Source organism: Carassius carassius, chromosome 41 (genome assembly GCF_963082965.1).
Source record: "Carassius carassius chromosome 41, fCarCar2.1, whole genome shotgun sequence".
NCBI lineage: Eukaryota > Metazoa > Chordata > Actinopteri > Cypriniformes > Cyprinidae > Carassius > Carassius carassius.
The window spans coordinates 12486826-12510559 of NC_081795.1; the positions used below are offsets into that span (position 1 = coordinate 12486826).

Sequence of the window (23734 nt, forward strand, 5' to 3'; positions counted from 1 at the left end):
GCCCAACCTATAATAGGAGCTCGAAAAGGCTGACTCACCTGATTTTTCATCTCTTCAGCGAAGCTCACGCATCGCTGGATCACTGAGGAAGCAAGCACCGTCTGAGAAAGCACATCAGCAGGACGAGCCATTCTGAAGCTGCTGGCATCGCCGCCTTCCACTGCCGTTCCTGCTGCGCTATCCAGCGCCTATATTCTTTCAATCCTGTTATATCCAAGCTGTTCTTTATGTGTGTGTTCGCCCTGCGACACACACTCGTAAAAGAGCTCGCGTCTTTTTTAAGATGCCTTCCTGCGGCTCGTCAGAGCCCCACTCAGCGAGGGAGACCGGTACGTCATCTGTGTCTCCTGCCTGGGTGAAGATCATGCAGTGCTCGCGCTCGCTGACGGCGGATGCCCCCACTGCGAACTGTTGCCATGGTGACTCTGAGGACTCGCCTGGCCTTTTTCTCTGAGCCTGCATTCTCCGCTGCGCTGAGGTGCCGTAAAAGCATCGCTTCCAGCAGATTCCGGAACCGTCTTCAGCTCAACTGAGTTCGCCGGTTCGCCCTGCTTCACCGCCCCCCCTTCCCTGCATCGCTTCCTGGTGGGGTGGGCAGCGCCCGCTGTTTGCCGGCGCGTCGTGAAGTCGATCTCAGGGCCCCGTCGGGGGAAGAGGACACGCGCTCTCTGCTAGCTTCGGGCAGTGAGGGCTGGGCGAGCTCCGAGGATCTCGCGCCTTCTGCTCAGAAGCCCAGCAGACGAGCTGACATCGAGAAGGAGCCGGGGCGAATGCTCGTGTTGGCCGCGATGAGTCTCGGCCGCGAGTGGTTTGCACCAGCGCCCCCCCTCTCGTTCCCGGCTGGATGGTATTTCCCTTTCGGATGAGCGTACTTCTCAAAGCCCGCCTCATTTCTTCCTGAGCTTCACGAAGAGGTGGCGAAGGCTTGGAACGCTCCATATTCAGCATGAACTCGTTCGTCTGTCTCACTAGCTTTCTCCACACTGATGATGCTAAAAAAATCCGGTGGAACAGGCGATAGCGACGCACCTTTGTCCGCCCTCTGCTGGACGGCGGCAAAAGCGGTGTTGCCATCTAAAGCCTGCTGTGTGACGCTGCGTCGGCGCTACTAACGATGGCTGCATCATCGAAGCGCAGGTGTACGAGTTCCATTGTGGCCGAGCTCTCACCCAAGCGCGCCGCTGTTTCAGTTCCAGGAATTGGAATGACTGTCTCAGCGTTTTCTGCAATGCGCAAGCCTGCACAGTTGCCCGCTTGCCTGCACACAAAAGCCGTTATCACAACAGCTTCAGCAACGCAGCTCGAGACCCCCGTTCTCGCTCTACCGGCCGTCGCCCCGCGCCGCGGGGACCGCGGCAGAGGATTACGGTGAGGCCGGGAGCCCCGAAGCCATCCTAGGGAAGCCATCTACGCATGCTGCATGACGCTGCGTCGGCACTACACACGATGGCTGCTTCATCGAAGCGCCGGTGTACGAGTTCCGCTGTGGCCGGGCTCTCACCTAAGCGCGCCGCTGTTTCAGTTCCAGAGATTGTGACTGTTTCAGCATTTTTTGCAATGCGCAAGCCTGTACGGTTGCCCGCTTGCCTGCACACGAAAACCGTCACGGCTACCCAGATATTTCCCGAAAAAGGTGTAATTTCTGGTGTCTCGGCCACGGCCGATGGTGCTATAAATGTAGTGACGATGCCCACTGCTCAGTGCCCATCTCCACATATAAACACAGCCCTTCACACAGGGCTCGCGCCCATAAAAGCGACTCAAGTCGATCACGCGCACTACATAGTAGACGTGCCCACTCCTCAGTGCCCACAATCACTATGTCACACGCGTCATGTGGTTTCTGTAAAAACGAAACCCGTGCACGTTCGTCTGGCCACGGCCGATGGTGCTATAAATGTAGTGACGATGCCCACTCCTCAGTGCCCATCTCCACATGTAAGCACAGCCCTGCACACAGGGCCTGCGCCCATAAAAGCGACTCAAGTCGATCGCGCACACTGCATAGTAAGCGTGCCCACCCCTCAGTGCCCACAATTACTATGTCACACGCGTCATGTGGTTTCTGTAAAAAACAAAACCTGTGCACGCTCGTCCGGCCACGGCCGATGGTGCTATAAATGCAGTGACGATGCCCACTCCTCAGTGCCCATCTCCACATGTAAGCACAGCCCTGCACACAGGGCTCGCGCACATAAGATCGACACAGATCGGTCGAGCGCACCGCATAGTAAACGTGCCCACTCCCCAGTGCCCACATACACTATGTCACATACGGCGTGTGGCTTCTGTAAAAACGAGGCCCGTGCACGTACGCTCTGCACAGGCAGACAGCGAGTTGAAAGTGGTAAATGTGCACATATGCAGCCCACTGTTACTCGCAGACATATCGAGTCCCACGGGACCTGCTCAGCCTTCCCCCAGTCAGTTAAGCGCCGGGACGGGGTCGAGGAGGAGCGATCTGCCCGCTGTGATCAGCGTGCTCCCCGCCTCAAATGCGCAGCACACCCGAGCGCCGCCGTTGCCCGGTCAACAGAGCGCGCTTCGCATCCAGCCCTTAGCCATTCATGCAGATGCATGGTCAGCGCTGCCAGGGGTTTCGGATTGGGTGCTAGGCATTATAAAGAGAGGCTACTCTCGATGGGCATTCAGCGCGCAGCGAGTTCTTTCCGCTGTGGCGCGACCGTGTCGCTCAAACACTGTCAAAAGATGCTGGGTCTCATGGCCTCAGCGTCTCCGGTTCTGCGGCTGGGCCTGCTCCGCATGCGCCCCCTGCAGTTCTGGCTGAAGGCTCGGGTGCCGCGCAGAGCGTGGGCGTCTGGCCGGCTGCATTTCAAGGTCGATCAGAGCTGTGTTGCGGCTCTAGCACCTTGGACAGCGAACGGCTGGTACCGATCAGGTGTAAGCCTGGGGACTTCCCCGAGTGTGAAAATGGTGTCGACGGACGCCTCCACTTCGGGATGGGGAGCGCTGCTCGAAGGCAGACCGTCCTTTGGCCTATGGTCAGAATGGGAAAAGCTCCATCATATCAACTGCCTGGAAACACTGGCAGTGGAGAACGCGCTGACGCGCTTTTGTCCCCATATCAAGGATCACCACGTCGTAGTCCGTGCGGACAACATGTCCGTGGTGTCCTACATAAATCGCCAGGGCGGTCTCGGGTCCCGAAAGCTGTGCAGGCTGACGGAACGCCTCCTGGTTTGGGCTCAGCGCAACGTGCGCTCGCTGAGAGCAATGGATGTGCCTGGACTGCAGAATCTGGGTCCAGACAGGCTGTCCAGAGGCAATGTTCCTACGGGCGAATGGTCTCTACACCCGCAAACAGTCCGGCTGTTGTGGGAGAGATTTGGCATGGCGGAGGTGGACCTCTTTGCGTCCCACGAAAACGCTCACTGCCCCGCATTCTTTTCCAAGAACTAAAGCACGCTGTCACGGAGATGGCCGTGCTGCCCGCTTTATGCGTTCCCTCCCGTCTCCCTCCTTCCGCAGGTGATAGAACGGGTGAGAGAAACGAGATGTTCAATACTGCTTGTAGCACCTCTTTGGAAGAACCAACCATGGTTCCCAGATTTGATGCAGTTAGCATATGTCACCCCGTGGCCGGTACCGTTGAGGAGGGACCTCCTCTCGCAGGCCAGGGGCTCTATTTGGCACCCTCAACAGGAGTTGTGGTCCCTCCATGTGTGGGCGCTCAACGGTTACCCGCTGATCTCGCAGTGGGAGTGCTAAATACCATCACTCAGGCTAGAGCTCCGTCGACGCGACGTCTGTCTGCCTCGAAGTGGTCGGTGTTCTCCAGCTGGTGCACAGCTCGAGGTTATTCACCCCTTAGTTGTGAGGTGACGGAGGTCCTCACCTTCCTACAGTAGCTGTTGGATAAGGGCAGAGCCCCATCCACGCTCAAAGTTTATGTGGCGGCCATCGCGGCGTTTTCTGAAACGGCGTCCGGTCAGTCAATAGGAAGGAACGATTTAGTCATCCGGTTCCTCAGAGGAGCTAGGAGGCTGAATCCTCCCAGACCTCCGTCAGTCCCTATGTGGGACCTCGCGGCGGTTTTGGAGGCCATGAAGGGTCCCCCTTTTGAGCCTATCCAATCGGTTAGCCTTCAGCATCTGTCGTTCAAGACAGTATTCTTGTTGGCTCTCGCTTCTGTGAAGCGTGTGGGTGATTTGCACGCGCTCTCGGTGAGCCAGTCGTGCTTGGAGTTTGGGCCCAATGACTCAAGGGTCATACTCAAACCTAGGCACGGTTATGTGCCGAAATCCCTCAACACACCGTTTCGGGCTCAGGTTATTGCCCTGTCTGCCCTGCCGGTGTCAGGGGAGGATGGAGACTCGAGTCTTCTTTGCCCTGTCAGGGTTTTAAGAGCTTATGTGTCTCGCTCTGCTGTCTTTCGGCAGACGGAGCAGCTGTTTGTCTCGTTCGGTGGACGTTCCAAGGGAATGGCTGTTTCGAGACAGACTATATCCAGATGGATAGTTGACGCCATAGCGTTAGCTTACGCTTCCAGGGGCCTTCAGTGCCCGTTGGGCGTCAGAGCACACTCCACAAGAGGCGTCTACTGGGATCTCCTTGCAGGATATATGTATGGCGGCAGGTTGGGCCTCGCCGTCTACATTTATCAGGTTCTATAACCTGGAGGTCCCCGCCTTGCAAGCAAGGCTGTTGTCGGTATAGTCGAATCAGGGCCCAGAGGGGAATTCTGAGTTCACGAGCGCTATGCTCTGCCGACTGTTATATGGGCAGTATTGCGTAAGACCCACATTGCCACATTGGTCAGGCCTTGCCTCGGCTGTGTGATGTCATATTGCCGCATCTACGGATGCTGCTAGATATAGGACGGAGGGCTTTTTCCCTTTTCTGTCCTGGACTCTCTGTGAGTCCCTCAGGTGACTGTGCACTGTAAATCCTGGGCGTTGCTTCAGGTTTATTGGTGTGTGATCCCTGCGCGCACAGCGTTTTACATTGGGTTCCTGTAGCGTCTTAGCTAAGACGCAGTACGAGAGAGCTCTCGTAAGAGAACGTACTCGGTTACTAAACGTAACCTCGGTTCTCTCTAGAAGAGCGAACGAGTACTGCGTTCTCTGCCGTGCGCACGATTCACTCTGGTTCGCTTCAGCGATGAAATAAATCAGGTGAGTCAGCCTTTTTCGAGCTCCTTTTATAGGTTGGGCCACACCCGTTTCGGCGGGAAGTGGCAAGAAGGGCGCGAAGCGCCCTTATTGGTCTAATGTTGCATCAGCCCGCGCTCGATAGGCTGTGCAGTTGCCGCAGAACAAGCCAATGAGCGAACAAGCCGTCTCGCCTATGGCTGTGTACTGCTGCAAATGCGCTTTACAAAAATACAAAATTAAGGATAATTTTTTGCTTCAGTATTTCGTGAAAAGAGACTTTTCCCGTAGCGTCTTAGCTAAGACGCAGTACTCGTTCGCTCTTCTAGAGAGAACCGAGGTTACGTTTAGTAACCGAGTACGTTTTCTGTTGCCGGGCAAGAAAAGTATGAAATAGAGATGTGAAATGTGAATGTACAAGAAAAACAATCAAAAAGCATGAATGATTGATTGATTGACTGATTATTTTTGGACATATACTATGGTAGTACCATGGCATTTTTGTAGTACCATGTAAATACCCTAGTATATGAATATGATCATATAATCATTTAGTATCATTAGAGGTTGGTGAGATTTTAAAATGTTAAAAATATGTTAACATTTTTATTTTATTTTTTAATAAGTCTCTTCTATATGCTTTTCAAGACTGCATTTATTTAATAAAAAATATGGTAATATTGTGTAATATTTTCAATTACAAAATATTTTGAAATGTAATTTATTCCTGTGATGCAAAGCTGATTTTTCAGCAATCATTACTTCAGGTTTCAGAGTCACATGATTCTTCAGAAATCATCCTAACAAGCGGATTTGTTATCAATCTTGAATTTTTTTTTACCACTTAATATTTTTTGGAAACCACGATACTTTTTATATGATTCTTTTATGAATAGAAAATTCAAAAGAACAATATTTCTTTGAAATAGAATCCTTTTGAAACATTATAAATGCCTTTATCATTCACTTTTGATTCATTTAATATTCCCATGCTGAATAAAAGTATCTAATTGACCCCAAATTTTGCATTTCAAAATAAAAAAAGCACTTTCATTTGATCCACCACAGTACTGCCACAGTATCAAAGCCAACCTGTCAAATCCAGGAAAATAAAATGTTGTGTCAGAAAATGGAAATGTAAAACATTAAGAAACTGAGGTGTTGAAGTGGAGTTGTCATATAAAGCCCAGATTTTTCATTTTATATTGTATTCCTTGAGCTTGCAGCAGATGAAAACATATCACAAGAGCGAATCTGTAGTCTGACCTGAAGCTAAAGCACCGAAATGTTGTCAGGTTAGCAGTGTATCCCCATATCCCACAGCTTCTCTCCCCAGCAAAGAGCCTCTATAGACAGGGTTTACATGCCAAGGAGAATGAGACATGTTTGCTTCAAGTTTAACCTGTGCCAACAGCCCCCAGAAATGTTTTAATGGAAAATGTATTGCCAGGTATTTCAAAAATTCTAGCCTAACAGCTAGTAATAATTATATGACAATTTGAAGGTTTCACAGCATGTAGCTATTAGTTTTTTTTTCTTTTCTTTATATATATTGCTTCACATCACTCATGCATTCATTATGACTTTAATAAAATTTACATTAAAAATGAATGACACAGTACAAAATAAGATTATCCATATCTCCTTTAAATTCAGAGTCAGCTCTCATAATTAGGTTTCTAACTAATTTTAAATTTAAAAATCAGATTTTAATCATTATTTAATTGTCACCACAAATGATTTTATGTATGATAATTGGATGAGACAATGTATTATAAAAACTGGTACTCAATCCAGTAAATTGTGTAAGCTTATATCCAAAGGGCACAGAAACCAATATAACTGCAGTACATCGCATCTAAATGAACACTGCTCATTTTGTTTGTCCAGATCTATTAAGATAATCAAAAATACATGAAAGACGTGGATAATACATCTCCTCCATTAAGAGAATCTATTCATTGCCTGAATTGTGAATTGTCTCTTTTTTTTGTCCTTTGTGGGGCTTGGTGGTGCAATTGTCTGGATAATGTAAAAATAAATAAATAATAAAAGACAGATGTTCTTGAAAAAACAAATGTTAGCATAAATAGCATATTATGCCAAAATATGAGATTATTATTTCAGGAGAAAACAAAGCATAAACATGAACATGGGAGAAGTAATTTTGAAATGTCACATACTGCATTTTCTTAAATGAAAAGGCAAAACATTTATTTTGGTCAGACAGAAGCATCCTGATTCTACTTTGAAGTAGTTTTTTGAAAGATCCTCCTTTGTATTATTTCAGAGATGCTTATTTCTTATTAAAACATATACATATTTAATACTGATAAACAGATGAAGATGGAGGGAGCCAAATGGTCCTGTTGGATGGCAGAAGTTGGCAGAGAGGGGTTGTCGGTTGCTTATGTCCCTGTCTGGCTCCGAGTGGGTAAATGTCACTGAAACTCTGACTCATTATATGCATGACCCTAAATTATCTAAATTATCTAAATTATCGGGCGGAAGTGAAGATAAATGGCAGGCCGGTCCTCGCCCTCCTTGATTCAGGCAGCGCCGTCACCCTTGTCCGGCCAACTGTCCTTCCTCCACGGTCGGAACCGAAAATCAGACTACCCATCACCTGTGTCCACAGAGATACTCGAAAAGTACCGGCACGGCGCGTCACCATCACGGCGCCCCCTGGCGCCTGGCCTCCGCGAGCCAGCCTGTCAGCCCCACCGGGAACCGCCCCCCACACCGGACGACCACGAAGCCCCGACGGCATCCCGTGCTGCTGGCCTCGGACAGCCCCAGAGAGGGTGAGTCATCACATCATAATCCTAACCTCTATTATGACCTCTTCCAGCAGGTAACTGGGGCTGGGGCCTTTGCCCGAGAGCAGCATCCTGGACTACGCCACCCGCTACCCTGAGGCCAACCCACTCCGCAAAGCCACCGCGAAAGCCATCGCCCAGGAGCTCTTCCTGTTGAGTAGTCGGGTCGGCCTACCATCCCAGATACTGACTGACCAGGGCACCCCCTTCATCTCCCGGGTGATGGCTGACCTCTGCAAGCTCCTCCAAATAAAACAGCTCCGCACCACCGTATACCACCCGCAAACGGATGGCCTGGTTGAACGCTTCAACCAGTCCCTGAAGCAGATGCTGCGGCGGGTGGCTGCTGAGGACAAGGGTGACTGGGACAAGATGCTGCCCTATGTCCTCTTCGGCATCCGGGAGGTACCCCAGGCGTCCACCGGGTTCACCCCTTTCGAGCTCCTTTTCGGCCGACAGCCCCGTGGCCTGCTTGATGTTGCCCGAGAAGCCTGGGAACAGCAGCCGGCCATCCACTGCTCCACCATCGAGCATGTCTGGGAGATGCAGGAGAGGATTGACAGGGTCATGCCCATCGTCCGGGAGCACCTTGCCAAAGCCCAGCAGGCCCATCAACGGCAGCCTGGACGACGCAAAGAGGACCAACTGTACCACGTGAACCTTCTGAAGCGCTGGGTGGTGGAATAGGCCCCAGCTTGCAGCCCTTGCTGCCATTGAGGAGGAGTTACAGGAGATGTTGAGGTTAGGAACCATTGAACCATCACGCAGCCCTTGGTCCAGCACCATTGTGATGGTCCCAAAGCCCGATGGCACCTTCGGGTTCTGCAACGACTTTCGCCGCCTGAATGAAGTCTCGGAGTTTGACGGTTACCCAATGCCGCGGGTGGACGAACTCCTGGATCGCCTAGGGAGGGCCCGGTATATCTCGACTCTTGACCTCACCAAAGGCTATTGGCAGGTCCCCCTAACGGAGCAGGCCAAGCCGAAGACGGCGTTCTCGACCCCTAGTGGCCACTGGCAATACCGGGTCCTACCCTTCGGCCTGCATGGGGCTCCCGCCACCTTCCAGAGGCTTATGGACATCCTCCTACGGCCCCACCAGGCCTACGCAGCCGCCTACCTAGATGATGTTGTCATACACTCCAAGACTTGGGAGGACCACCTGGAGCGGCTGCAGAAGGTTCTGTCGGAACTCCGTAAGTGTCACCTGGCCCTCACCGAAGCCAAGTACCTCAGCTACTAAGTGGGCCGCAGCCCACCACCAAAACGCAGGTACGGGCCTTCTTGGGGTTGGCGGGTTACTACCGCTGTTTTATTCCTAACTTCTCCTCCTTAGCCTCTCCCCTGACAGACCTGACCAGGAAGGGGCAGCCACAGAAGGTCCCGTGGACCCCGGAAACGGAGAGCGCATTCCAGCGCGTGAAGGCCACCCTCACCTCCGAGCCCGTGCTCAGGGCCCCCGACTTCAATCGCCCCTTCCTGTTGCAGACGGATGCATCCGATACCGGGTTGGGTTACATATATATATATATATTATATATATAATAATATATATATTATTGGGTTATATATATATATATATATATATATATATATATATATATTTCTATATACAGTGCTGGGGGGTAATACATTACAAGTAACACGAGTTATGTAATCAGATTACCTTTTTTCAAGTAACTAGTAAAGTGACGCATTACTTTTAAATTTACAAGAATATATCTGTTAAATAAATAAAAAAAAAAAAAGAACTATCCCCTTAAAATAATTAAGCAGCTAGGTGGGAACAGCAGCACACATCCCAAGTTGGGAACATATATCAGAACACCATACCACACCCATTCTCCTGGCAGTGTGGTGCCACTTTGGCCTGATGCTTTCATTGTGCAAGCCAGACAATGACATTCGTGGGAAAAAAATTACAAAAAGGGTACATGAATAAACATGAACTAATGCCTAAATTAATACTTAAAGGGTTAGTTCACCCAAATACAGTGCTTTAAGTGGGCCGGTTCCAAATATAGCTCTTGAGCGTACCAGCACCTCTCCGTGTGCCCAGAACGGGCTTTTAGCGTACCGGTACGTTCATTTGGACATCTGTTTTAATAGAGGTTTAATCCTCTGCCTGCGCTGCTGCTTTTCAGAGCGCCCTACACAATGCAAGCTTCCTAATTCATCCCACCGAGAGCAGAGACTACATTACCCATACACCCTTGAGTTTTACAAGTGAAAAGCGCATGCGTCACCTTTACCGCTTTCAGTAACAACTCAACGTGTCCGGAGAGGGTGTGTGAAACGCGCACACTCGGCTCGGTAAAACTTCAAATACAGTGAACAACATTAAATATGCTCTCCTGGCTTCAGACTCTGAGTACTAAAAGAACACATCGTCAGAATCCGATGACTCGCTGGCTGACACCCCACCAAGCCTGAATGATATTGCTGCAGGTCAGATGCAAGCTAATGAAGTAATGCAGTAGCTCTTTCAGGTAGGGTGACCAGACATCCCAAAAAATTTGGTACAGTCCAGAAATCTAAACTGTTTTCACTAATCCCGAATCTGGCCCTAATTGTCCCGAAATTTATACTAAAGCAAAATCTTGAGAAGTTATTGTCTGATAAACATTAAAAACTGTCTGCGGAGGTTGAGTCGTGCTGCAACCAGACCCCGCCGGCTGCTCACTGGCTGCAGCATCTTTTTTCTAAGTTCTAAAAGAATACCGTAGGCGGCTAGGCACGAATTTAGATATTGTTTTCCCGAATCCCGAATCTGGCCCTAATTGTCCCGAAAATTATACTAAAGCAAAATCTTGAGTAGTTATTGTCTGAAAAACATTAAAAACTGTCTGCGGAGGTTGAGTCGTCCTGCAACCAGACCCCGCCGGCTGCTCATTGGCTGCAGCATCTTTTTTCTAAGTTCTAAAAGAATACCGTAGGCGGCTAGGTACGAATTTAGATATTCATTTATCTAATTAATCTATATGCACAAAGACAATACGACCTTTTTGTTCCCTTTTTGTTTTAAATCTTGATGAAGAGAGTGCAAGTTGCTGCAGCTGTGAGGAGGACAGTGATGCACGCGTACAGGAGTGATTGACAGTTCGCGGCACTGTGTACAAAAAATAACTTTAAGCTCATTAGCGTTAGCGTTACAGAAAGGTCTGATTTACGCACTGTTACAACAGTCATTGTTTTTTTTTCTTTTTACATTGACATTTGAGGTCATGATTTTAATGTTGTTCTTTCTTGTGGCAGACTTAAGAGTAATGACAGACGGTTGATCTTTGAATAAAATGTGTTTAGTTAGGGTTTGAAATTCATTATCTTTTATTATAGGTTACGAAGTTTAATATCATAAGTCCCCCATCCCGTCACCCAAGGCCGCAGATTTCAGCATATTCAGCATTGTCTTCTCTTCCAGGTCTGTTGTGAGCGCGACAGCTGTGACTGTTGTCGATGACGCTACTGACGTGTTATCTTTGTTATTGAGCGTCCAGAAACACATCAGCAGCATCCTACGCTAACAGCGTCGTGAACGCACTCACAACAGACCCGGAAGAGTCACATTATTAAGAGATTTGGTGTGGCTTGAGAGAGATATCTATAGAAAGCTTGACATGTCTACTTTTAAACTAAACAAGTGCTGCCGAAAACAAATATTCTGTGATAAAGTAATCCATATAAAAACAACGCGATGTCCGTTTTTCACGTCTTCCTTCATTATATCTAATGTGACCACGCCCCCGCGCTGAACGCGCTATTCAGATTCAAACTGAAGCGCGCGGCTTGAATACGCCCATAACAGAAGACAACGCAACGAGACTGTTCTTCAAGTTTTTTATTTTTTTTATTTTACTGTTTGCTTCGCCATGAGAGGAATAAGACATAATTCACCCCAAAAAGATGCGATGTGGTTGAAGATTTGAGATATGGATTTCCTCAGAAAAAAAAGAATGAAGCACTTTATTCAGCAGAGATCATAAACATGAGTAAGTCTCTTTTTATTCTAGTTTTCACATAACGTGTAAACATTTCACTAGTTAGACTTTTTCCAAACTATAATTCCTGACTAAATGTATAATCAAGTGAAACATTGTTTCCATTTTTTCCTTTTTTCTTTTGTTTGCTCTGTCTCTCTTTCTGTCTCCCTTTTCTTTTTTGGTTTGCCTTCCAAACCGTAATGAAGTCAGTTTAAACAGCTTTATTAATTTCTTCAATGAGGGGAAGGTCCTTTAATGCTTTTCTCCAGTGAGACAGAGGCTGTGTGGTTACTAATAAACACAACTCACAAAAACAACATCTCTTAACAGAGTATCTGAGGCCTTTTTTTTTTTTTGTTGCATTTAATTGTACTTCAGCATTATGACTGACATTATTAGAGCTCTCTCTGGGAGGATGTAATTGAAAGTAATGTTACATTAATGCCAAGTCTGAAGTGCTCTCATCAAAAAAAAAATATCCAGTGCGATGTTTTGGACGTTAATGTCATTGGCAATACAACGTGGTGTTTTGAAATCTTTTGGGAACAATGTAACTGCTTTGAAGAGCCAAAGACTATTTAGAATTGTATTTATTTAACTGCTAAATCTACTGCTTTCTGAACTAAATATTAAGTAATTTTATAATATCAATAAAGCTAATGCTGACATGAGTAACTTTTTCATTGGTAAAGGGATAGTTCACACACAAATTATAATTCTATCATAATTTACTCAACCCCATGTTGTTCCAATCCTGGGACCAAAACAACGTTACATCCAATTAGATTTGAGATACCATTAGATTTTCTTTCTTAATTTCATTCTTTAAAACAAAAAAACAAAAAAAAAAAAACATAGAACTTCTTTTGTTTTCCCTGAAATGTCAGAATTATTATTATTATTATTTTTTTTTTTTGGTGAACTATCACTTTAAAATACTTTCCAAATTAAATTTTACTGTTAAGAAAAAATTACAGTGAGGTCTACAGTAAAAGTTTACCTGTTCAGAAGAATGTATTTTTTTATTATTATTTATTTATTTATTTATTTTTTACAAATTATTATATTATTAGAATAACAAAATGGCTTAAAGATTTACATGAATTTCAGACTGTCTTACTATTTGCTCCTCATTTGCATTCATGACAGCAGCCCTTGAATTGTATGAATTCCACAAGTTTATGTAAAACCTGATGATCATGTGATCAAGCATGTTTTTAAACTGATCCAAAGAAGATCTTGTGGTTCAATGAAAGCACAAAACATCTGTCAATCTGTACATAGAGTCACATGATAAATCACTAATGTTCTTATTCAATCAATTAAAATCCTGAAAACTTCCTAAAAAGTCTTTAACCTAACGTAATTTTCAAATCTGGAAAACATCCTAATTTATTTATTTTTATTCTTCTTTCTAGATTGTGTGTGTTGCCTGAAATCTGTACTATTCAGACATTTTAATGGAATCAATTAATCTACAACCCGAATTCCGGAAAAGTTGGGACGTTTTTTAAATTTTAATAAAATGAAAACTAAAAGACTTTCAAATCACATGAGCCAATATTTTATTCACAATAGAACATAGATAACATAGCAAATGTTTAAACTGAGAAAGTTTACAATTTTATGCACAAAATGAGCTCATTTCAATTTTGATTTCTGCTACAGGTCTCAAAATAGTTGGGACGGGGCATGTTTACCATGGTGTAGCATCTCCTTTTCTTTTCAAAACAGTTTAAAGACGTCTGGGCATTGAGGCTATGAGTTGCTGGAGTTTTGCTGTTGGAATTTGGTCCCATTCTTGCCTTATATAGATTTCCAGCTGCTGAAGAGTTCGTGGTCGTCTTTGACGTATTTTTCGTTTAATGATGCGCCAAATGTTCTCTATAGGTGAAAGATCTGGACTGCAGGCAGGCCAGGTTAGCACCCGGACTCTTCTACGACGAAGCCATGCTGTTGTTATAGCTGCAGTATGTGGTTTTGCATTGTACTGCTGAAATAAACAAGGCCTTCCCTGAAATAGACGTTGTTTGGAGGGAAGCATATGTTGCTCTAAAACCTTTATATACCTTTCAGCATTCACAGAGCCTTCCAAAACATGCAAGCTGCCCATACCGTATGCACTTATGCACCCCCATACCATCAGAGATGCTGGCTTTTGAACTGAACGCTGATAACATGCTGGAAGGTCTCCCTCCTCTTTAGCCCGGAGGACACGGCGTCCGTGATTTCCAACAAGAATGTCAAATTTGGACTCGTCTGACCATAAAACGCTATTCCACTTTGAAATAGTCCATTTTAAATGAGCCTTGGCCCACAGGACACGACGGCGCTTCTGGACCATGTTCACATATGGCTTCCTTTTTGCATGATAGAGCTCTAGTTGGCATCTGCTGATGGCACGGCGGATTGTGTTTACCGACAGTGGTTTCTGAAAGTATTCCTGGGCCCATTTAGTAATGTCATTGACACAATCATGCCGATGAGTGATGCAGTGTCGCCTGAGAGCCCGAAGACCACGGGCATCCAATAAAGGTCTCCGGCCTTGTCCCTTACGCACAGAGATTTCTCCAGTTTCTCTGAATCTTTTGATGATGTTATGCACTGTAAATGATGAGATTTGCAAAGCCTTTGCAATTTGACGTTGAGGAACATTGTTTTTAAAGTTTTCCACAATTTTTTTACGCAGTCTTTCACAGATTGGAGAGCCTCTGCCCATCTTTACTTCTGAGAGACTCTGCTTCTCTAAGACAAAGCTTTTATAGCTAATCATGTTACAGACCTGATATCAATTAACTTAATTAATCACTAGATGTTCTCCCAGCTGAATCTTTTCAAAACTGCTTGCTTTTTTAGCCATTTGTTGCCCCCGTTCCAACTTTTTTGAGACCTATAGCAGGCATTAAATTTTAAATGAGCTAATTAAGTGGATAAAAGTGTAAAATTTCTCAGTTTAAACATTTACTACGTTATCTATGTTCTATTGTGAATAAAATATTGGCTCATGTGATTTGAAAGTCTTTTAGTTTTCATTTTATTAAAATTTAAAAAACGTCCCAACTTTTCCGGAATTCGAGTTGTAATGTAAAACCTAAACAAACCTAAAAAAAAATTTAATGTGGCCCAGATTTCGGACCTGTAAGCCAACTGCAGGATGATTTACCAGAAATGTGAACTCAGTAAATATATTTATATAAAGAGTGACCTCTATGAGTCAGAAATACTCTGTTTCACTGCAGCTTCCTCCACAGTGTTACAACACCGCAAACCATTAAATTTTCTACTAGCCTTTTTTAACAACATCAACATAAAACAAGCAGCCTTCACATGCTCATTCTTCTTTTCCAGTGTGTTAATTCTGGGAGTTACAGTCCGCCTTAAGGCAGCAATTCTGGTGTAAATCCCCATCACTTTAATTAACAGTAATTACAAATTACACCATTCAGCGTGAGGAATACCAAACAATACAGGCCTTTGATAGTGATGTGCTCTAGAGTTTGAAAACAGCAGACACTGAGACTGCTCTCCTTACAGTTAGAAATGACCTGCTCTTATCATCTGATCGTGGTTGTATCTCTCTATTAGTGCTATTGGATCTAAGTGCTGTGTTTGATACTATTGACCACAACATTCTTTTACATAGACTAGAACACTTTATTGGCATTAATGGAAGTGCATTAGCGTGGTTTAAAAAGTACTTATATGACCGCCATCAATTCGTAGCAGTGAATGAAGAGGTATCATATCGACCACAAGTGCAGTATGGAGTACCTCAAGGCTCAGTACTAGGGCTGTTACTCTTCACACTTTAAATGTTACCCTTGAGAGATATCATCGGGAAACACGGTGTTAGCTTTCACTGTTATGCTGATGATACTCAGCTCTATATTTCTTTGTGGCCCTGTGGAACATACCAATTTGAACAACTAACGGAATGCATAGTCGATATAAAAACTGAAAGACGAGTAATTTCTTACTGCTAAATTCTGAAAAAACAGAGGTGTTAATTATAGGACCTAAAAACTCAAGACTTGATGGCTGCTCTGTCAATTCTTCGTCATCCGTAAGGAACCTAGGTGTGTTATTTGATAGCAATCTTTCCTTAGAAAGCCATGTTTCTAGCATTTGTAAAACTGAAATTTTCCATCTAAAAATATATATCTAAATTACGGCCTATGCTCTCAATGTCAAATGTAGAAATGTTAATCCATGTGTTTATGACCTCAAGGTTAGATTATTGTAATGCTTTATTGGGTGGTTGTTCTGCACAGTTGGTAAGCATACTCCAGGTAGTCCAAAATGCAGCAGCTAGAGTTCTTACTAGAACCAGGAAGTATAACCATATGAGCCTGGTCCTGTCAACACTGCACTGGCTCACTATTAAACATTGTATAGATTTTAAAATCTTGCTTATTACTTATAAAGCCCTGAATGGTTTAGCACCTCAGTATAAGAACAAGCTCCTGTTACATTATAATCCTCCTCATCTGCTACGTTCTCAAAACTCATGCAATTCGATAATACCTAGAATATCAAAATCAACTGTGGGTGGCAGATCCTTTTCCTATTTAGCGCCAAAACTCTGGAATAACCTACCTAACATTGTTCGGGAGGCAGACACAATCTTGCAGTTTAAATCTAGATTAAAGGCCTATCTCTTTAACCTGGCTTACATATAACACACTAATACGCTTCTAATATCCAGATCCGTTAAAGGATTTTTAGGCTGCATTAATTAGGTAAACCGGAACCGGGAACACTTCCCATAACACCCTATGTACTTGCTTAATCATTAGAAGAATGACATCTACGCTAATATTAGTCTGTTTCTCTCTTATTCCGAGGTCACCGTAGCCACCAGTTCCAGTCTGTATCCAGATCAGAGTGTCACTGCAGTCACCCGGATCCAGTCACCGTAGCCACCAGTTCTGGTCAGTATCCAGATCAGAGGGTTACTGCGGCCACCCGGATCCAGTATGTATCCAGCCCAGATGGTGGATCAGCACCTAGAAAGGATCTCTACATCCCTGAAAGACCAGGACAACTAGAGTTCCAGATACAGATCCCCTGTAAAGACCTTATCTCAGACTACCACTGGGACAAGACCACAGGAAACAGATGATTCTTCTGCACAATCTGACTTTGCTGCAGCCTGTAATTGAACTGCAGGATTCGTCTGGTCAGAGGAGAACTGGCCCCCCAACTGAGCCTGGTTTCTCCCAAGTTTTTTTCTCCATTCTGTCACCGATGGAGTTTTGGTTCCTTGCCACTGTTGCTTCTGGCTTGCTTAGTTGGGGTCACTTCATTTAAAGTGATATCGTTGACTTGATTGCAAATGATTGCACAGATACTATTTAAACTGAACTGAGATGATGACATCACTGAATTCAATGATGAACTGCCTTTAATCATTTTGCATTTTGCATTATTGACACACTGTTTTCCTAATTAATGTTGTTCAGTTGCTTTGACACAATCTTTTTTGTTTAAAGTGCTATATAAATAAAGGTGACTTGACTTGACTTGACATTACTCACCTAATCTGAATGAGAGTGGGCCACTGGTGGCGTTTCTCACCCACATGGCTAAAAAGAGCAGAGGGGCCCAGGCTCCGAGCATCTTCTTTGACTCCTCATGGGTCCAGCCCTGGAGGTCCCCCTTCACACAGCCACCTGCCACACCAAACACGACAGCAACACTTCAGAAGAATATAAAACATGCTTTTCAATCAAAGGAATTATGCGCATATGGTACAAGAGCTTGTTGGTGCCAAATTTTTCTTATTTTTTTTCACTGTGATAAACACTGTTATACTTGTTTTGTTGTTAAGAACTTTATCATTGGGAGTTTCCTTAAATAACATAGAAAATAAACTTTGTTAAAACATATTTTTTACACTTTCACTAGTTTGTCAATTAAAATGTCCAAAAAATGTCCCACAGCTCAAACTCAGCACGAACTTACATGGCGGCACCCTTTACCCGTAATAGATCAGCTAACATGGTAACTATAAAGGTTTTTAAACTACAAAATACATTTACTTGCATATATTTGAGAATCGGAATATCAGATATTTCATAATATAGTGAACACGTTAATGAATAGTTTGAATAAAAAAGAAAAGACAAAATAAAAGCGATGTGTCACGTGACAAACATGCCGCGTCTCCATGAAAACAGTAAAGCAAAACATTCTAAAATAATGGTTGCCTAAGAAAAATCCCGCTGAGGCAGTATATTTTTAATCCACGTGCAGAAAAGTTCAACTGACAGCTGCTATTAAGGCAGATAAAGTAACAGTGTCTCAGTGTACCTGCAGTTATGATTCATGTTGCTACAAACATGTTTCATATCAGCCGCATTATCCAGAAGAAAATCATAAATCACATATATTGATTTTAATTATAATGACACATCTAACACTGTCGATTAGCCTGTGTGACACAGCTTTTGCTGTTTTTTTTTTTTTTTTTTTTTTTTTGAAGATGTAAGTTCTTTAAGTAGAAATTATAAATATGAAATCCTTACAAACTATGTCTGTTGCGTTTGCTTGGAATATGCAGAGGCATAAGGCATAAGATTAAAAAGTTTGTCACGAGACATTTATTTTAGTGAAATACTCCCGCTTTCTCCACCATCTCTTATTCATTACAACTTATCTTCTTTTGCTTATGTAGAGCATTTAAAACACACACACACACACACACACACACACACACACACACACACACACACACACACATGTTTGTTTTGTTCCCATAGGCATAATGGTTTTTATACTGTATAAACGGTATATTCTATGGCCCTACACCATCCCTGCATGCATGTCAGGAAACACATTCCAAATTCATTTATCAAAATAAAGATGCAATGACAATTAAAAAAAGCACGCACATTCAAATCATTTTGCTCAAATGCAATTATAGCTATTCAACTTCATTGGTTTCCCATGGCCTGTGCACAGCATCTTCAGCAGGAGAATACAGAACAGAAACAGCGTTTGTACGGACACTTGTAATTTTATTTTACTGCCGTACAGTTAATGGATTTCTATAATCTAGTGCTGTGCAAATGAGAATGATAAGAACATTATCATTTATTCCACCGGCCTCGCTCTGTTCCCACGGCTCTCGGCCCCGCCCCTCTCGTAAAAGACACCCATTCTTTTTGTCCATATAAGGTAAATGGAGTCTGTTGCTTTGGAACCCATTGACTTTAAAGGAATATTTTACAAAAAATGAAAATTGGCTGAAACAGTACTCATCCCCAAGTCATCTAAGATGTATTTTAGTTTGTTTCTTCAACTGAACAGATTTGGAGACATTCCCCATTACATCACTTGTTCACCAATGCTTCCCTGACACGTTAATTGATGGACTGGAGTCATTTGAATTACTTGTGGATTATAATGACATTTTTATCAGCTGTTTCAACTCTCATTCTGACGGCACCCATTCACTTCAGAGATGCAATGCTAAATTTCTCCAAATCTGTTCTGATAAAGAAACAAACTCATCTATATTTTGGATGTAGTTTTAAGTTCCACAGAATAAAGTCATCCATACCAACTTGACGCTGAGTAAACGATTACCTGATTCACAGTAGTGCTCTTTAATCGATAAAAGAATGTATTAATACCAAAGAGAAACCCGACCTGGAAATACAAGAAGCGATTAAATGTGATCCGAGGCAGGAAATGTATCTGGCTAAAAGCTCAGTTTTGCGATTAAATATGATCCGAGGCAGGAAATGTATCTGGCTAAAAGCTCAGTTTAGGAGCTGACAGGCAATTAAAAATACAGTAGAGACCTTACAAAAACCACAGAGCATTCAATGTAGTCTTGAAAAAAAGGATGAAAATAGAATGTGTTCCGTTTCTTACTCTTTTCTGAAATTGTCATTGCTCTCAAAGGGAATCATGCGAATCAGACCTGCTGTGTCTTCAAATCAAACCGCTACCCTTCTCTGCCCAGACAAGCCATGCAGAGTTTTTCTCTCTCGCTTTCTCTCTCTAAACAAACATTGTTCAGAGAAAACCTGTGAAAGGTGAAATGGCTGTTTTTTTTAGTTTTTTTTTTTACACAAATTAAAACTGTGGCTTTTTTAATATCTTAAGTTACATCTGGACTCTAAAAACTGATTTTGGAGCTGTAAATAAAACAAATATTATTGGAGCATTTTTTACAAGAAAATATGGTAACACTTTAGTTTATGTACCAATTCTCACTTTTAACTCATTGCTTGTTACGCATATTACTAGATTATTGGCTGTTATCAGTATTTATAAAGTACATATTAATAATTTATTCTGCATGACCATATTTTAGGTCCCTTAATCCTACCCTAACAACTACCTTACTATCAATAAGCAGCAAATTAGGATATTATTAAGACAAAAGTCATAGTTAATAGTTAGGAAATATAGAATTGATCCCCAAACTAAACTGGGACTGAAAATACTGTTTCAGTCTTTCTTTTCAAAATTTTATGTTTAATTCAATGCGTTATTATGTCAGACCCTAGTCTTCAATCAATATTTTTCTCATATGGAAAAAAAATGTTCATACCACATTGGGCCCCATTGACTTTCCAAAAAAAAATAAAAACAAATTCTACTACAGAGGAGAATGATACAGAACTTTTTGAATGACATGAACATAATAAAGCATATACAATTGTATTATTGGTTCACTATCCCTTTAAAAAAATCTGCATTATACAGTACCACAAATGTTCAAATGAAAATTGAACTGGACTACATATTGTCATTACACTATATACTTATACTATAATTTGATATTATATCTCCTAGATACTATATAAAGGTTTTTTTTTTTTGTTTGTTTTTTTGTGGAAAAGAGCACACACACAATCCCAAATAGCTATGCACTTCTGAAGTGAAGAAGTTTTTTGAACCCTGAAAAGCTGCTAACTATCGTTATGATAACTGACAAATGTATATGACCTTCAAAGAAAGCCAATGTACAGTTTCTACTTAAACCTCATTCCAGCATCAGCACAAAGCCTTTTCCCCTGTGAATTACTGAGTGTGTGGGACTGAGTCATTTCAGGGAAGGGTTGAATCAGTAATGAAATACCACAGAAATAGCAAGTAGGTTGTTTTTTTTCAAGACAAGTCCTCACTGTGGGGAGTAAAACAAAGGCAAAATCACCATGTGTTGTTCTGAACATACTCAGCTGCTGTTGTGTGGTGAAACAGAGCTTGATTTTGACCGGCCAAAGCAACAATACCATCCGATAGGGGAAGAGCTCCATGAGGCTTACTATTGAAAATCTCACTACTTAAGCCAAGTGACTGATTCCATACAAATGTAAAGTAATTCAGTCCAAACTTTAATTAGTCCTGGCTTAGTCCCCAGAATGCGACCCTTTTGTAAAATGCATCAAATTATGTTCTAGCAATGAAAGAGTTCTTTTCAATTAATAAAGGCTGCTAGATCAAATTCAACACAAACAAACCAAACCTGTCACTCATAACCGTTGCTTCGTCACATATTCTCTCCAAATACCTAAGTGTCCATCAAAGCTCTCATCTCAAAAACAACAGGCGGACTGAATTGTTACGGCATTTTTAGACTGCACTCACAGCTGACATCCACTGCCAATCAAAAGCAAGTCGGAGAAGAGGATTCCTCTTCTAGATGTCAATGACAAAACTGATACGCAGTATAAGAATGCAGAACCAGCAGCAGAGAAGTTTCTGGTTGATGTTTGTATTGAGGTTTCAAATGCCTTGAAGCTGTAAACGACTAGAAGCAGTTGGAAGTAAATAAACACACCAGGAATTAAATTAATCGCCTGTCAGAAATAAAATCAACACATGATAGTTGACCATTAGAACTCATTTACTATTTATTTAGAAAAATCAAACGTAAACAATGCAAGCGATGAATCTTTAACAGGATTGCAGTGAGAGGCATACTCTGAGCCGAAACGCTGCCAAAACAATTTACAATTTTGAGATGCAGCCTCGGTTGTTGTTGTTGTGTGTGTGTGTGTTTTTTTTTTAAGAATTTGTAACATAATGGATACAAAAGACACATTAGCCACTCACTACTCAGCTATCCTGCTGGTGCGTTTCAGAGCGCTTTTGGGGTTCAGCATTTTCTGTGGAATAACAACAGTGCATGAGAGAATTCTGTGCCCGCAGAATTTGGGTAAGTATCTCTTTTGAACTGTCTACTGAAAAAATCTTTTTGATTTTCAATTGCTGAGTTCCACAAAAAAAAATATATATATATTCTTCTGCTTTATTTAAAAAAAAAACACTAATTTTAGAATGTTTATATCATTACTGGGTAATACAGTAAATAATAAAGTAGATGATTAGCATGCTTTTATTCAAAGCAACATAGAATTAATCTATTACAAGGACCATTTGTCTACAGTAACCTGGGGTTAAGTGTTATACTTGAAATGGTAATGAAATCACCCCATACAGGGTTCAAACCTAAAAGTTACACATTCCTGGGGCCCAGTAATGATTCCTGGCTGTCATACCCCAGGCCTTCAGTCCTCCTCCCTTCGGGGAGCCTGACCAGTAGAAGCTTAATTGTATGTGTCCATTGCGAGCAGTGGACGTATACGTCCACAGAGCTGCCTTGTGGGAAGGGTGGACCAACTGCTAGTGTGCTACGGTCCCCCTAAAAGGGGTCTTCCTGCAACAAGCAGTCCCTCAGCCGGTAGATAGTGGATGCCTCTCTTCAAGTTTGAGTACTCTGATCTGAAGCATAAAAAGTGCTTTTATGCTTCCCGGTTGTGATGCCTCATCTATCCATTGGACTGATTACACATGTGATTAAGAGCATGGTCACGCTGAAGGCATTTGTTTCGACGCAGCATCTTGTTCCATCGAGGAACCATGGTTACATGCGTTACCTGGATGTTCTAATTGTTATAATTTTTTGAATTGACTAACAATTTTTCCAAAGCCAACTATTAGCATGTAGCTCATTAGCTCATTTAAAGTTAGTATAAGGGAAGGCATATGTTGCACACACACTCAACAAATTTACAAGTCCCTTTTGAGGACCAAAAAAAAAAAAACTAACAAATATTTAACTTGTACTGTCTTTCTATAGTGGTCTGTAATGTTTATGTTTGTAACTGTGACACTTGGTCTCAATCACGGCCTTAATCATATGAGACGAGACAGCCTGTCACAGACACATATGCACAAAGTGATTGTTTTCGGTAAAGCAGGGTGAATTCAGGTCAACTAGAACATTTATTTTGTCAGTGGGATGAATGGCATAAAGTGACTCAATTCATGCAATCCTATTTCCTTAAAACTTAAGTTAGGTGGAGCAGTTCTGGGATATCTGCCAGTGTTAGCCTACATCTAAATGATTATGGATCTTCACTAATATTGAATCTCACAAAGCAAACACAAACTGAAGCACTTTAAAACACTGGATCCAACCTGGATCTAAATGGATAACAGAAGAAACCCTGTGGCAGAAGAAATGATGGATGGCTCAATATCATCTATTTTCAAATCAGATTTTAGGAAGGTGGGCAAAAGTTTGCGTAGTAAACAGTGACATCCAACACAGATTAATTAATTAATTTAATCAATGACCTCTATATGAAGGGAAAAAAAAAGATTACACAGTTCTTGGCCACATATGCATACATACATACACACACAATCAAATTTATTCTCAATATATGTCACAAACAGCAGTGCAATGCAATAGCTTTAAACAAAACTTTATTAGCAATATATGTTTGGTCAATTTCTTGTATATATTCTGAAAGTATATTTCATAAAAAATTACATCTGGAAATATATTTTGCCTATG

At 42.8% G+C, this 23734-nt stretch overlaps 1 protein-coding gene across 1 annotated transcript in view; it reads right to left on the reverse strand.

Moving 5' to 3' along the window:
• Nucleotides 1-23734, reverse strand: part of LOC132122760 (glutamate receptor ionotropic, kainate 4-like) — a 351304-nt gene that overhangs the window by 179025 nt on the left and 148545 nt on the right. The window contains exon 3 of the mRNA XM_059533136.1: nucleotides 17448-17582. Coding sequence (XP_059389119.1) covers nucleotides 17448-17529 — 82 coding nt within the window. The 5' untranslated portion in view covers nucleotides 17530-17582. The remainder of the gene's footprint in view (nucleotides 1-17447; nucleotides 17583-23734) is intronic.